This window comes from Podarcis tiliguerta (assembly GCF_965153285.1).
Source record: "Podarcis tiliguerta genome assembly, chromosome: 8".
In the NCBI taxonomy this organism is placed as follows: domain Eukaryota; kingdom Metazoa; phylum Chordata; class Lepidosauria; order Squamata; family Lacertidae; genus Podarcis; species Podarcis tiliguerta.
This window is the reverse complement of record NC_139541.1, coordinates 35,008,000-35,024,893: the sequence shown is the minus strand read 5'-3', so window position 1 is coordinate 35,024,893 and position 16,894 is coordinate 35,008,000. Positions and strand designations below refer to the sequence as shown.

General features: G+C 41.7%; 1 protein-coding gene across 2 annotated transcripts; it reads left to right on the top strand.

Moving 5' to 3' along the window:
* The first annotated feature begins 1,290 nt into the window (after positions 1-1,290).
* HSD17B2 (hydroxysteroid 17-beta dehydrogenase 2) lies at positions 1,291-14,837 on the top strand. 2 transcript variants are annotated; one of them, XM_083451941.1, is made up of 5 exons: positions 1,302-1,928; positions 4,990-5,202; positions 7,382-7,567; positions 11,212-11,349; positions 13,995-14,837. In XM_083451941.1, exons 1-5 carry the CDS (start codon positions 1,649-1,651, stop codon positions 14,351-14,353), a joined length of 1,176 nt encoding a protein of 391 aa, XP_083308067.1. In that variant the 5' UTR covers positions 1,302-1,648; the 3' UTR covers positions 14,354-14,837. The 2 variants fall into 2 exon arrangements, with proteins under 2 accessions (XP_083308068.1, XP_083308067.1); XM_083451942.1 differs by lacking the exon at positions 4,990-5,202 and having other exon boundaries at positions 1,291-1,928.
* The last annotated feature ends 2,057 nt before the right edge of the window (positions 14,838-16,894 follow it).

The window sequence follows — 16,894 nt, the reverse complement described above, 5'->3', positions numbered from 1 at the left end:
GAAAGGGCAGGTTTAGCTTGCACACTAATTTTTGACTGCTACAATGTAATATTCATATATCCTATATTAATGCAGGGATAGCCAACATGGTGCTCGCCAGATGTTTCGGACTACAACTTGTATAAGCTCCAGCCACCATGGTCCCAACATCTCCAGGTAGGACTGGGAAATAATCTTGTCTAAAACCTGAGAGCAGGTATGGGAAAATGTTGGCCCATCAGATGTTCCTGAACAAGAACTCCCATCACTCCTGATTGTTGGCCATGCTTACTACGGTTGATGGGAGTTATAGTTCAGCAGCACCTGGAATGTCAAAGTTTTGCCATTCCTTCCCCAGAGAGCCACTGCCAGTAAGTATAGCCTGGTATCAGGAACCTGAGGCCCCTTACCTCTTATATTACTACAATTCCCATCATCCTCTGACCATTGGCCAACAACAACTGGAAAACTGCAGGAACAACACTCTTGCTTTGAAGGATTTCAGTCCGTGCTAATTAAGCAGCATTGTAGCAGCTAAGAACCAGTTGGTAGAGGAGCAGACACTGTAGGTTAAATACAGTTATAGTTTTCCTCAGACCCATTGCAATTAATGGGCATGCCTAATATAGTTCCATTGATTTCAGTGGGACTACTCTGCATAGAATTCAGTAGGATACAGCTCTGCATTAAGGATAGTGGATAAATCCAGGGTTGTTGTTTTTTGTATTTTAATGGGAAACCATCTAATTCACATTTTTTGAACCAATATGTGAAATCTTTCTCCTTCAAAATTCACCCTTCACCAAATTTTGCAGTACAGTTCTCCAGCCAGCCAGTGTGTACCAGAAATGTACATAAGATTGCATACATTAAAGGAAAAAACAACTTATAGAAGTGCATTACGTTAGAGAAAATTCTTGCAAAAGTGTGGATAACATGCATTCAGAAATGTGCATGTTGGGGAGAAAGGCACACCAAACCAATGACATTTTTTTCATGAGGATTAACAACAACAAAAAATTTCAAAATTGCTGTAAAAAAATGTGGAGACAGATCCATCCTTTCTTGCATTTGTGAAATAAGCAGAGTTGAGAGGTGAGCATCAAAGGACAGCACAGAAACTCTCCAAACTAATGATGCACATCCATCCATCACTCCCCACCCCCACTTTTCCTCTTAAGAGTGACACCTGTAAGCCTGAAAATGATGTAAGAGCTGTCAAATGCCTTGGGGTGTGCTGCTTCATGTTCACTCTTATCCTCCTGCCTCTGTCAATCATTACCCAAGCTGTGTGTCCCTTAGAAGGTGGAGTCTTCTTGGAATAAGATTACAAAGAAAAAAGAAAGGTGAGAGGAAATGTCATAGGGGTTTGCCCTATTTGGCAAGCAGCTCAGATAAGCCACCCCACGCTTATCTGTATGTATGTATGTACATACATACATTCAGGAGACAGTTGCTCTTGCAACTTCCTAGCTTGAAGTCCCTAAAGATCTTTCGCAACCCCATCTGCAGCTGACCCCTCCTCCCTTCATCCTCTTCGCACAGAAGATACAGCCCCTTACAGCAATGCATGCATTCTGAAGACTGCTAGGGGGTCGTTTTCTTTTTGTCCTATTCTGCTGTGCCTGGATGTTGCAGTCCTGTCTGTCTTCTGCCTGCGACCGCTGCCATGCACCACTCTGAAGCTGACAGCTCCCTGTTGATCTACATGGGTGCAGTGGTGCTCTATGGAGGGACAATCCTTTACCGAGCCAAAAAGAACTGTGTGGAGAAGGCAACCCCCTTTTCCTGGGGTCTCCTCTTGCTCCTTGCTTCAGGAGTCCTGTGTTTCGCCACGCTGAGAAGTTACCTGGGCTTGAGTTTGTTCTCGCTGATGTGCTTCCTCTTCTGCATTTACACATCTGATCAAGCCCTGCTCCCTGTGGACCACAAAGCAGTACTCATCACAGGTAAGGAGAAGGAAGAACTTTGGCTTTCATTAGCTCTTGAGAGAATCTTTTACATTACTCAGTCGTCTCTGAATTAGCACAGTTCTGACTCATCCCCAAGGCTTGCACCCTTTTATTTATTAGCATCCATTTCTCTGCTCCATCCTTTTCCAGGCAGGGGGCCTTTCAGGTGCAGAAATATCAGGCCGTTTGCTCCAATCAGGAGCCATATGAAATTTCTACCTTCTTAGCAGCACAGAACTGTGTATGTTCTCACTCCTTAAGTAAGCATTCATCAAGACAGCATGAGAATTACTGGAGGTCTGAACTGTGAATTGAGTTACGATGGCAGAGTTGGGGAATTTCTACTTGGGCTTTTTATTCAAAATGAGCTGGTGGTTCTGTAGCTAACAGAGAACCTAGGTTTACTTTTTGCAAATTTGGATAAAGCAAAGCCTTAGAGTGGGGAAAAGCACAATTTCATTTTTGACACAGATCTTTAAATGGTGCATCAGTCTTGATGGATTGTGGCAAAACTGCTTCCAATGACAAAATGCTATGCACCCAGATGCAGGTTATTTATTTGCCTGTGGGGTGTCTTGTTAAAGAAAGGACACTGCTATTCATTGGTCCCAGTGAGGTGGGAGGGAGAGGAAAGAGAAGGAAAATCCATCAATGGTTTCTAAAATAAATAAATAAGGGTCATTCACAAGGAACACCAGCAGACAGAACACAATGTTCACTTACGAGCTCTTGCATGCCTGTTTTCTGCGTTATGCTGGAAGGTTGAGGCACACTGTGTTTCAGCAACACCTGGCTCATCTTGGAGTGTTAGGTGCAGGAAAAAAATCTTTCTGTTTCTTCATTTAAAAGGTTGGCACTGAGTCACTAACAACTGTAAACCAGATTGTTGGAGAGGTCCAGAGAGACGCTCCTCAGTCTAAGTGTACCAAATTAGGCAAACAAGTAATAGAATCACATCTGCAGTCTGTGTTCCCATTGTAATTGTCCCAGCCAAGTTCTGTTCTGTGTTGAAGCAGATGCAATACAAGAAGGGACAAGCAGCGAGAATGAGAACAAGTGGTTTATTCAGAAGACATAGGCTTAAAAACTGATCTGAGCCACCCTCTAGATTACTCATGCTTTACAAGATGATATCTGCACATTTTTATTCGTCTTCACCCCCCCCCCCAATTATTATTAAAGTGCCTCATTCATTTGTCATTTACATTGAGTTCCTGACCCCCACCCCGCCCCCAAAATAACTTCAGGCCCACATCCTCCCCCCACCAACAACACTTTGCGAATTTAAATTCTCCCACCTGAGCATAGAGGGTAGATTTAACCATTTTCTTCCCCTGTTGCAGCCTTCAGGAACATCTCTTTCTGAAGCTGTAGTTTGCATTTGGGAGGAAATCTCTCACTGAGACCAGCAGGGAATTCCCCCCCTAAAGCTAATTCCAAGTTCAGTGGAAGGATTTTACTCAAGACTGCATCAGGGGGAGGGAATGACTTCCTGTCCCTCCCATGTCCCCTCCTTCGTTCCCTTTCACTGGTGCTACTCCTCAGCTGCCTCCCACCGGTCTAGCATTGTGCAGGTCCACCGCCGCTTGGCCCCTTCCACCGCCCTGACCTGACAACTACTCCTTCCCCCTTTTCCTCTGGGCAAGGGGCTGGAGCTGTGGCTCGTCACCCATGGAAGCCAGCCATCTACCCCTGTCCCCTGCCCGTCTACATGAGTCAAGGGGAATAGCAGCGCCAGAGGCCAAATGCAGGGAACCCCCCTCCACAAAAGGTGGGAAGATGTGGTGCCCTTGAAAGTATATGTGCCCCCCACCCCCACTCCTTTATTTTGACCAACCTGTCCCATATTTTGCCCAGCCAAAGATGGCAATTCTAGTCTCCACTGTTCCTCATTCCAGGGCAACCAAATATGCGATAAGCACCTAGAACCCCTTAGAGTTTGTGGCCCTTGCCTGGCTAATTCAAGAATGGGTTCCTCAGTTAGATTTTAACCCTTGCTGGATCCAGGAATCAGAAGAGACTAACCAGTTTCCTGACTGAGCATTCACTTAAGTACAGAACAACAGTATTACTATAAGTCAGAACAATATGGGTGTTCACCAGCACACAACTCCCTGTACCGCTCAAATCAACATTCCCATAATTTTAGAGATATCAGCTCTCAGCTACGCCTTATTGTTCCTTTTCTGTATGCAAAGAATGACTTCCAGATACCATCTGAGCACAGTGTACCTTCTTTAGTGGCCAGAGCAATCTGAAAACAAGTCACACGGGGATGCATAAGCAATGGTGAAGAAATGCAGAAAGTGCTGTGTTAAAAAAATGCTAAGCAATAGTAATGTTAGCATAGAAGAGCCCTGAATGGGAAAAAGTCTGTATTTGAAGTGTAATGATGCCCTCAAGCAGGACATGAGTGTAAGAGCACTCTGCCCATCTGTGATCTCCTCATAGTGGAGGTAGAATGTAGCCATTGTGGCTATGAGTTTTTGATAGCCTTATCCTCCCTGAGTTTCTCTAATAGCCTTCTAGTGACATCCCAGTTGGCAGCTTTCACTGCCTCCTGCAGGAGTGAGTTCCATTGTTTAATCATGCACTGCATGAAGGTACTTTCTTTTCTGTGTCTTGAATGGATGAAGGATGGAGAAATGAGTGTGGAGTTGTGTCTGTAGAAACCATTGGCTGTAGCATGGCTGGAATGAAGTCTTATTTTCCCCCTAGCCCCACCTACCTTTGGCATGCATCTCCTAGGGCATTCCCCATGACAGAAAGCAGGTCTTGGCATGAAAAAGGTTTCTTATACCTCCACTGTGCTTGCTTGCTTGCTTGCTCTCTTACTCACTCTCACACACAAATACAGCCTCGTTGTCTGCTGTGTTGGAAACATAAATGAGTGCTGTACTACTGCCAGCTCAAATATTTAGCTTGTGGCTTAGTTTGCAGTTTTGTTCCTTTATTGATTGTGTTTATTTTAATAATTGCATCCTGCTTTGAGAATTGTGATGGTTATAAGTCAAGGCCATGAGTAACATAAATAAAGAGAAGAAGTGATCTTTTACAGGAAGCGATAGTGGCATTGGACACGAATTGGCGAAGTACCTTGACCGTTTAGGATTCACCGTGTTTGCCACCGTTCTGAATGAGAGAGGGCCTGGTGCAGAAAAACTGAGGCAGTCCTGCTCAGATAGACTTTCTGTTCTGCAACTAGACATCACTAATTCGGTGCAGATTAAAGAAGCGTACCTTGAAGTAAGAAGGAAGTTGCAAGGTGCAGGTATGTGAAGGGAGTGTACACAATCCTCGTGGGTGCTGCTTGTGATCTGAAATGACGTTTTGCAAAGTTTCAAATGTTGTCTTGGTTGATCTAGGCCTCAGGATTCCAACACTCCTATTTCAGTATCGAAATCTGACATGCCACTTGGTGCAGAAATTAGATGCTGTTTGCAATTGGAATACATGAACATACAATGAAGCTGAATGTTGGAAGATTGATGGCAGATAAAAGAAAGTACTTTTTCAGCACAGGAGGCAGTGAGGGTCACCAACCTAGATGGCTTTAAAAGAGAATTCAACAAATTCATGGAGAAGAGCGCTCTTGATGGCTATCAGTGATGACTATTTTCTGCAATGGTTCTGAATACCAATTGCTGGAAACGGCAGGAGGGGAGAGGGCTGCTCTTGTGGTCAGATCCTGCTTTCTCCTTTCCCAGAAGCATCTGGTTGGCCACTGTGAGAAGCGGATGCTGGGCTATGTAGGCCATTGACTTGGTCCAGCAGGCTCTTATTATTATCTGAAAGCTGAGCCAACATAATTCACAATATGTAACCAAAGCACAGCCAGCCTTTGAAATTTACCTTTCTTCTGCACTTTGCAGTATACTGTATTTCTGCAGCCATGCAATGCACACAAAAAAAGCACGTGCTGGGCTAAAGTGTCCATAAAAATACATAGATTCATGAAAATTACACACACAAATGCATTGCGTATTATATAAAATACATAAAAGCCCCTTGCACAGACTTTAAAATACAAGCATCCATTATTAGACTGCACCATGAAACAGTCCCACTAAAACATAAAAGTGCCCTCAATTAAAATTAACAATAAAAGAATCCTATAAAAGCAACACAGTAATTAGTAATACAGTGGTACCTCGGGTTACAGACGCTTCAGGTTACAGACTCCGCTAACCCAGAAATAGTACCTTGGGTTAAGAACTTTGCTTCAGGATGAGAACAGAAATCGTGCGGCGGCAGCGGGAGGCCCCATTAGCTAAAGCGGTATCTCAGGTTAAGAACAGTTTCAGGTTAAGAACGGACCTCCAGAATGAATTAAGCTCTTAACCCAAGGTACCACTGTACTTTAATAATGGATGCTTGTATTTTAAAGTCTGTGCAAGGGGTTGTTATACGTTGTAAACCACACAGAAGTCTATTTCAGCATAAACCATGCAAAAACCTATTTTAGCATTGAACAGCATAGAAATTAAATAATGATACCAGCTGCCTGTTGCTTCCTCCCATCTGCAGTCAGATGTTGTCAAATCAACTATCAAATGGATTGCTATATGTCAAGATGTTCTCAGATATTGACATTTCAACATCTTTGGGTCAAAGGCTGCTGTTAATTAGCACATATATCTGCTGCATATTTGGAGACAATTCAGCGTGAGGGATGGATTGATCAGTCCATTTTGGTTTCTCTGAGGGGTTTTTTTAAGTCTTCATGGAAATTTGCAAGCATTTTAGTGCAAATTGTTCACTATATACACATCCTGATATGCAATTCTGCCTGATATACACATTTTTGCAAAGCCATATCCCTGTATTCAGTGCTGATTTTCTAGAAAAAAGAGGTGCCAGAGCTCACCATGAACTGTTCCCTTGTTCTCTTAGAATGGCAATGGCACCCACCTAAGAGTTGCCAGAGCTGAGCTCCAGCTGAAAAAAATATCCCTGGATTCTTGTATGATATTCTCATTAATTTTTGTGTTTTGTGGAGACTTTCCACTAATGTATTTTATAGACATTAGTTGCTTGGCACTTTCCAAACCAACATGCAAATGGTACCACAGCCATCTTTTGAAATTTGCATTTTTCCGTTTTTCAATGTAGGTCTACAGCCGTGTAAGCCAACTAATGTATATAATAATGCATACAGTAGGGTACAATAGGCATAAAAGTCATGTATTAGTTAAACCTCCTTGCAAAAAAATACATTGCGTTACTGGAAATTGTGTTGCAAAAAAATGTAGATATTAGGCAGGAATGTGTGCAAAAAATTGTATATTATGAGAAATTTGAATTAAAATCCTGATGAATTCTCATGGTGACTTTCTTTTTTTAGAAAAATCTCGAACAAAGGTGCTGAACCGGAGAATGGAAAAAATGAGAAAGTGAGAGCAGCTGAAATTGTCAGATTTGTATAGCCTTGTTTCCTTCTTCCTTGCCAGATCTCTGGGGTGTCATCAACAATGCTGGGGTCCTGGGTCTCCCGGGAGATGGCGAACTGCTCCCTATGGAATCTTACAAGCAGTGCATGGATGTCAATTTCTTCGGTCCCGTTGAACTGTCAAAAGCATTCTTGCCATTGCTCCGCAAGTCCAAAGGAAGGCTTATTAACATTTCAAGCATGGCAGGTGAGTCAAACAAAATATGTTCATGCCATTCATATATTTACAGGCTTGCTATTCTAGGCTGGCTGTTCTCTGCTCACCATCCTGCTGTCTTTATTCCTGTCGCAGATGCCCAGTGTAGGAGGATTCCCAGTTGAAAACTCCAGCAAAAACAGTAACAACAATGTGCAAGTCAAGATTGAATGGATGGGAGTTAGGACAGAGCATACTAGGGCAGGCTTCCACATAACTGTCTAGTCTGGAAGTGGTGGTTGCTGGGATGGAGACCACAGCCTTCACGGTTAGACTCAAACACAGGGCTCAACTTCCTTTCCCCCCACCAAGAGGAGAAAGATGGCTTCCCCGCTCCCCATAGAAAAACAACTGAGAAATCTGAGGTTTTAGCATAGCTGTGATCAGGCAACATAATGTTCTACCACACAAAGGTAGCAGCAAAGGCCAATTCATCTAACTTACATCTTCTTTCATATGACTAGTGTGATGATGATGATTAATATTAATAGTGTGATTGTTTTACTGCTCGCAGATTTTGGCACTCCCTCCTGAGAGAAGCTCGACTGGTTCTCTTCTTGTTCCAGCTAATTTTTTTTTTGTTCATGAAAGGGCTGGTGCCAGGCTATTTTTATTGGAATTATTTGTGTAGTTTTAATAGAGTTTGTATATGTACAGTGGTACCTCAGGTTACATATGCTTCAGGTTACATACGCTTCAGGTTACAGACTTCGCTAACCCAAAAATAGTGCTTCAGGTTAAGAACTTTGCTTCAGGATGAGAACAGAAATCATGCTCCGGCAGTGCGGTGGCAGCAGGAGGCCCCATTAGCTAAAGTGGTGCTTCAGGTTAAGAACAGTTTCAGGTTAAGTACGGACCTCCGGAACGAATTAAGTACTTAACCTGAGGTACCACTGTATATAGTTTTAAGTCTAACAACATTTTTTTTAAAAAATGATAGTTTTTTCTATGTTTTCGGCAGTTCCTATTTTTATATGTAAGCCTCTCGCCTTCTGTTGGATGTCATAGTTCCCGCATCCCCTCCGGTGCCCCATAAGCTCTGCACCCAGTACAATTGCACCATTCATGCTCCCCTAGATCTACCTTTGCACAGGTCAGAGCTTCCGTACCCCTGATACATACTGTTAAAGACATTAATTGTCCTTAGCTTTAATTTTTTGACAGTTCCAATAAAGACAATGTAGCTATTTTTCCAAACATATTACTTAAAAGTGGACCCTGTTTCAGAGCCATAAGAAGATAACATTATGAGATGTGTTCCTACAGAATAGGGAACAGCGCATTATGCATCTTTTAGAAATCTCACTTCTCTTTGGGGGCCTGTTAAACATTTGAAATAATGGAAACATGACTTGCTCGAGGCACTGTTGTCCGCGAGCCAAGGAAATTTGTGTTGGAATCTCTTCAGACTACAAGGTTTCCTTCCTGACGGTCGGGATTGATGAAGACAGGGTAAAGCGAGGCAATTGGAAACTTGTTAAAAATGTTCCTTCGCCTCCTGTCTGTTGCTTTAGGCTCCATCTCCAGCAATGGCAGGAGTCCAATTGCTGAGCCGAATGGCGTATGTATTCATCAATTTCAGCAGGTGAAAAAATCCGGTTTGTCAAAAGTGTCAGCATCACTTTCGGTTTTGCAAAATGAGAAAACAGCCAACTGCAGAGCATTTGGAACAACAAGCTGATAAATATGTAACCAAAATATCCACAAACTCACTGACTAACTTCCTGTTGTATGTGTGTACTTGTAGAGATCATGAAAAATGTAGTTGGGATTGCATTATAATGGGAACCTGCCTCATTTTTCCAGAAGATGTATTTCCAGAAGTATACATCAACAGAAATACAGCTATCCTTGAAAATTGTGCTTCTCCAAATTTTGCCATCAAGTGCATATTAGAGAAAATCGGGGGGAATGCATAATTTAGTGGAAATAACATACAAAAATGTGTTTATATCTGGAGAAACGGCTTGCAAAAAATGTGAATATCAGGCAAAATTGAATACAAAAGTTATGTGTATTAATTGTTATTGCTGCAGCAACAAGCAAACTGTTTGTACAGATGCATCCAGATCAGTGTTATATTTCTAGAAAAATTGGTGCCAGAACTTACCATGCACACCTCCCTTGCTCTCTTATAATGGCAATGGCGCCCACCTGAGAGGAGCTGGAACAGAGTTCTGGTGAGTGCCGGCTGAAAAAAAAAAAAAAGCCCTTATCAAGATTGGTGATCTATCAGTGCACAAGGGCTATAACCTTAAAACACAAAGAAAAAAGAATGTTGATTGAGTCACGCTGAGATTGGCCTTTTTGCAGTGTTTTATTAGTGTAAGTTTTCATTAGACATGAATGAATATGCCACTGTAGGTCTCTTTCAGCTTCTGATTTTTCCAGCCTTAAAATCAGTTCTCCACATTTCCATAACAGATCACATCATTTTAAAAAGCCCCCATGAAAATTCATCAATATGTTAGGGCAAATTTCTCATAATACACATACGTTTGTATGCAATTTTGCAAAATGTACACATTTTTGTGATTTCCCATAACATAATGCATCTTAATCTTATTTTCATTAATATGAGCATCTGCAGATGTGTGACAGATTGCCTGTTCTGGTCTAGGAATTAGTGTTAAGACTTTCTCCCAGTTAAACCAGAATTTGGGTGGAGTGTGATGCAGAACAGAGTGAACACTAGAACAATAAATTGAAGGGAACAGAGCAAACCCATCCCTAGGGAAAATCTTAATGCAATGGTTTCATGTCAACTACGTATTGCTGGGGACACGTGGATTGGATTGGCAGTGACCATGCATCTCCCCATACCATAGATTGGGTCATAGCCATTGTGCAACACCAATTCCATCTGTGTCAATTGCAACAACAGTCACTGTTGCAGGAGAAACAGGGCTTTACTTTACCCTTCTGTGCATTCTTGTCACTGCCCTTTTGTTCCATTATACGCAGTCCCTGCTCACCGGAGTACATAGCAATGAGGTTTTACGAAGTCAATCTGACCTCAGTATTGGAATTACTGTAGCTAAGCAAGTTAAAGGGGGATAACTTGGATTTAGCACGTATCTCCTGAGAACAAAAACCGAGATAGGCTGCTAATAAAGCAGAAACGCTTATCGTTCCATCTATCTTGCTTCTTTGGAAAATTTTCAATAAGATAATTAGAGAAGAGTTATTGCCTTCCTGCTGGTGTGCATTCAAACAAGTACATTCAGAGCTTCAACAATCAAAGGTACAGCTTTCTGAATTAAAATTTGGAGACATTCTCCATTCCAAAAAAATAACTGCTGGAGCCGACCAAAGGCTTATCAAGTTCACCATCCTCTTTTCACACCTCCCAAACCAAGAGACAAAGTGAAGACTATCTAGCCTTTACAACCCCTAAATTTTGCCCTGCAGCTCTCCAACCAAAGGATGTGTATTTAAAAATGTGTAGCAACATATTATTTTGGTGTGAAATTGCTTGTAAATAATGCATATGTTGGGCAAAATTGGGTACAGAAATGTGTACATTAGGAGCAATGTACACAAAAATGAATATGAATTTCCATGCAGGCTATAGCTAACGTTGAGCTATGCGATAATCCTTCAGTCTCAGGAGACTGTTTTTATTGCTCCCATAGGAGGTATCCCCATGCCAGGCTTTGCTGCCTACGGTGCATCCAAGGCAGCCCTATCCATGTTTTCTGGAGTCATGAGGCAAGAGCTCTCCAAATGGGGCATTAAAGTATCTGTGCTTCATCCATCAGGCTTCAAGACATGTAAGTTGCTGGTACTTCACCTGGTTAACTAGCTCACGATGGGCGGGGGGGACCTCCTTGGAGTCAGCCAAAACCATGAATGGCACAGAAACACCAGTGTCTCCCACAGGAATGTGCAAAGCCTGTACTTCGCTATTTAGGGTCCCAGGTGGAATCTTAGTGATAGGTTGCATAGGGCAACACTTCTAAGAGTTCATCAATCATCCTCAAAAGGGGCAGACTTTTATTTCCCCTTCCACAGAGGTGGCTGGCCTCAAAGGGTTGTCTTCTTGTATAAATGCCAGTTTCCTAGAGGTCAAGGGAAGACACCCCAAAACAACTTGGGCTTATTAGATTCTAACCAGGCAGCTACCGTATTTTTCGCTCCATAAGACACACCTAGTTTTTAGAGGGGGAATGCAAGGAAAAAAAATTCTTTAAAGGGAGCGCTGAGCAGAGCCTGTATGCATCCCACGCTCTGGTCAGCTGTCCCATTCACGAACCGTGAGGAGCGTGTGTGCGGTGCTTGCAGGCTTTTCCCCAAGGAGGGAGAAGGGCAGCCTGTCACTGATGGGCTGCCTTTCTCCCTCATGGAAAAGCCCCCAAGAGCCGCACACACGCTTCATGCAGCTCTTTAAAAGGAGAGCTGACCAGAGCCTGGGATGCATACATGAAGGGCCCCGTGCCCTGCGGAGGCTTCACGCGGCTAAGCCAGAAGCTAGAACAGCTAGAGGGAGCGCTCCCTCTAGCTGTTCTGGCTTCTGGGATAGCCGTGCAGTCTGCATTCGCTCCATAAGATGCACACACATTTCCCTTTACTTTTTAGGAGGGAAAAAGTGCATCTTATAGAGTGAAAAATACAGTAATTTGTTTGAGAAGGTTTATTGCCAAGGTATGATGTCTTTGAATAGCCTGTGAACTAAAATGTGCAAAAGGAAATGTGGTTAGCCGGATAATCTATCATGGTTGCGTCCTGCCTGAAATAGATCTTTTCATTCCACATTATGTTTTTGAAGCATTTGTCTTGAGGTGGCAAATTGGAACCTGTGTGCATGACTCAGAGGATAATTAAACCAGCACACATCAAGTCCAAGCATGCCATCACTTTCCCAGACAAAATTTTTATAATAGCATTTATAAATAAGTGAACTAGTCTTCAACTATCCAGGGAGCTCCTGAGACCACACACACACAGAGACACACACACACACACACACACACAGAATAATATGGATTGAAAAGATGTTCATTCATTTCTGAAGCACAGTCCCCATGGATTTGTGTGTCATTGTGGCCTTTTTCAGTTGGTTCATTTGTTCCTTGGTGGCTCTTGTGAATGGCTGAATATCTGTCCATATCACAAATAAGCCTTGCCCTGTATCAGCTGACTTTCCTAAACTCAAGGGGGAGATTGGACAGTATCTGTTTCGCTCAGAGATTAGAACTAGAATAGGGAAAGTGGTGGAATTCACTCTAGGCAGACAGAGCATCAAACTGGCCCATAGCACACTTGTCTTCTCTCTTTGCAAAGTAGTAGTAGTAGTAGTAGTAGTAGTAGTAGTAGTAGTATACTGCCCTTTATCCACAGATGGGGTGGTTCACAACATACAAGTACAATATATATAAATCATTATATAGATATACTCATTTATACATAATAAAAATAAGGACAAAAGAAAACCAATACTCTTTCCCCACCCACAACACATTTAAAAGGGCTTTCCACGAAGAACCTTAATCGCAGTGACTTTCTGCAGATTTCACCAATACTGGTGTTTGTGTTTCTTAAGAATTTTTAGAATAGGACATTTGTTCCTATATGATTTAGTCAGCTACTCTCATTATCTTCACTGTCTGCTAACTGGGCACTGCTGAAATGTGTATTTGCTTCAGTTTGGGCCTCATTGATTTACTGTTGAGGCAATTAGCTTAGCCATTAACCACCATTAACATCCATTGTTTTATCGTTAACATTTCTCTCACCTTTCTGTCCACCATGACTTTGCCAAACACACACAAAAAGGGCTGTCATTGTCCTACATCTTAATGTGGAATTTATTACTGTAACCAAAAAATGAGCTTTATTTGTATTTTGTGTGCATCAAAATGTGAGATGTATGCAGATATTTTTTATAAGAACATTGATCATTATGACATTATAATAAATGGTCATTTTTCCTACCATCCAGTTTATGCTTATTAATACATGCGAAAATGTAATATGCATTCAGAAATGACAAAAGGGCGGTAACTCCATTTTTTTATGTGTGTGTCCATCACCTCCTCATTGTCACTTGAACAGACAGTAACCCTGAGGCAAGATATATACTTCAGTGGGCAACTGCCAGCTCATTGAGTTGTCATCATAAAAAAATGTAAGCAATAATATTATTTTCAAAAGGCTAAAGGACCAGCTTGGGAATGATTAAAAATAGCAAAATGAGAACTGAAGCAAAATGGTATGGGCACTGAGTCCATGGAACCAACTGGTACCAGGATTCGGATTACATCCCTAATCTAGCATGCATATGTTCCAATCTGTCACCTGGGGTAGTTCCTTTAGGAACCCCATATTCCTCTTTTTCTAGTTATTTTATTTTCATCAGAACACCTGATGTCCTATTATGAAGCCTAGATGTTCAGCAGTGTTTTGTTCTGTCTTCCAGGTATCCAGGGAACTCCGGAGATCTGGAATAAGGAAGAACGGACCCTTCTTGAGAATCTCATGCCTGATGTGAAGCAAGATTATGGTGAAGAATACATCCTCAGGCTGAAGATGGCTCTCAATGCCATGCAATTTCTTTCTGTGTCAGATCTCTCTCCTGTGCTTTGTGATGTTTTACACGCATTATTGGCAGAGCGCCCATGTGGTTTATACACTCCAGGCAAGAATGCTTACAAATACCTTCTCATCTTCTGCTATTCTCCTCTCTGGTTTTATGACTTTTGCATAAGGAAAATGTTCAGCACCTCAGACATGCCCAGCGCTCTCAGAGCAGCAGAGAAAGCAAACAAGAACTTGTAGGCAGATACTGCCTGACTTAGTCATTTGTGTGTCAGGCTATTTAGCTGCCTTGTGAATGTTGGGAATCTTGCATTTCATGTGTTATAAACACATTGGATGGATAAAAGAGGGGAATGTTTAGATTTAAGGCAGAAACCCTCTCTATTCTGTACATTGCACCTCCTATCTACTATTTTTGATACCTTTTTCTCTTGAGTTAGGCTGAACTGAAACTCCTTTTTAAAAACATTTTACTAATTTTCCAAATATAACAAAAATAAAATTAAGAAACAATACCAAAAAAAAATTGACTTCCCCCTAGTCCCTTCCTTGGTTTCATTGTTAATCAACGTACCACATGTCCATTGTAAAATTTGAGAACCATTTAAATTACTTAATATCCATTCATACAAAATTACAAGTAATTCTAAAACCCTGCTAATGTATTAACCTGTGCACAATGCTTCTGTATATATGCAATAAACATCTTCCATTCTTCCTTAAATTTGTTGTCGTCTCTTCCTCTTAGCTTCATTGTCAATTTTGCCATTTCAGCATGTTCCATTAATTTAACTTGCCAATCTTCTTTAGTTGGGACACCTTCTTCTTTCCAATATTGTGCTAATAATGTCCTTGCAGCTGTAGTTGCATACATACATAAATAAGTTCTTTTGAGATTTTGGTAAGTCCACTCCTGTAGGTAAGCTTCTGGTTCTTTAACAAAGGTTATTTTAAACATCTTCTTCAATTCATTATAAATCATTTCCCAATATTTCTTTATGATTTTGCAATCCCACCACACATGGAAAAATGTCCCTTCTATTGTTTTACATTTCCAACACTTGCTTTCCTTGGTTTTGTACATTTTTGCTATTTATTTTATTTTTTATGCTTTTGCTAATTTAACTGGCGTTAGATACCATCTAGGGACGTGGGTGGCGCTGTGGGTTAAACCACAGAGCCTAGGACGTGCTGATCAGAAGGTCGGGGGTTCGAATCCCCCCCGACCGTTGCTCGGTCCCTGCTCCTGCCAACCTAGCAGTTCGAAAGCATGTCAAAGTGCAAGTAGATAAATAGGTACCACTCTGGAAGGAAGGTACACGGCATTTCCATGCGCTGCTCTGGTTCGCCAGAAGTGGCTTAGTCATGCTGGGCACATGACCCGGAAGCTGTACACCAGCTCCCTCAGCCAATAAAGCGAGATGAGTGCCTCAACCCCAGAGTCGGTCACGACTGGACCTAATGTTCAGGGGTCCCTTTACCTTTACCTTTAGATACCATCTATACATCATTTTCATATAGTTTTCTTTAATCGCCACACATGCTGCAAATTTTATCTCATTTTTTTCCATAGTTTTCCCCATTCCTCCATCTGGATATTGTGTCCCACATCTTGTGCCCATTTAATCATAACTGATTTAACCTCGTCATCTTTCGTTTCCCATTCTAACAACAGATTGTACATTTTTGATATTAATTTCGTATCATTTTCTATTATTTCTCTCTGAAAAGTTGAAATTTCATATGGTAATCCTATCTTTTTATCCTTCTTAAATACTTCATTTAACTGAAAATATTGCAACCAATTTGTTACATTCTCTCTAACTTCATTAAATTATTTCAGTTTTAATTGGTTTTCTGATTCAATTAACAACTCTCTATACGTATGAGTATGCAGAGCGAGGCCAGCAAACACTAAACCAGTTGCCCTCCACTCAGTCAGTGAATGCAGCTGTGTCATTTGAGCAGTACGTAATAAATGGTTTCTGATCAGGTGAGATCACCCATAAACCAATCCAAGCAAGAGGCAGAAGCAGCAGCCTCTGTGAGGATCTTTTGGTCTACGTATTTTGAGCAGAAATAGTCAAAAGCCCGAAATCACTAGCCCTCCAATTGATTGCCACACTGGAATGTGTGGAAACACAGAAACTGGCAAATGACAATTTAATGGAAAGCTTGTACAATTAAAAGCAGCTTTGTCATTGGTTAGAATGCTTGGAATTCTGCCACACCCACTGGAAAGCACCAATGGCATTATAACATATAAAAACCTTGTTCACCCTAGGTTGGGCTGACCCAGGTCCTCCTGCCAACAGTGTGGTCAGGTCATGCTGGTTTCTATAAAACTCGCAATAGGTTTTCATCAACCCATCCTGACTGAGAATGACATCCTGAGAAGCTACAGTTGTTTACTGACTCCTGCACTCAAAATAATTTTTAATGGTGCCACCTAAGCTGGGTTACCTTGACATGGGTTGCACAAGGTGTACCTCAAGGCAACCCCATCCACTTCTGCAACACCCAAGCTAATAGATTCCTCCACGGAACACTGAGACCAAAGTGGAAGATTATTTAAAAGGACCACAAGCGTGTCATTAACACTACAAACAATAATTTGTGTTATGTCTGGGCAAGCTCCAAGATATGCATGCCAGGTAGGCAGATAAAAAAGGGTGTGTTCTAAATGTTCAGCAGGCAGCCGCCAGCTTACCGTAAATCAAATCTGTCATTCTTTATTGAGGAAAAAGCACAGCATTATTTCTTCAAAAACATTGCTGGTGG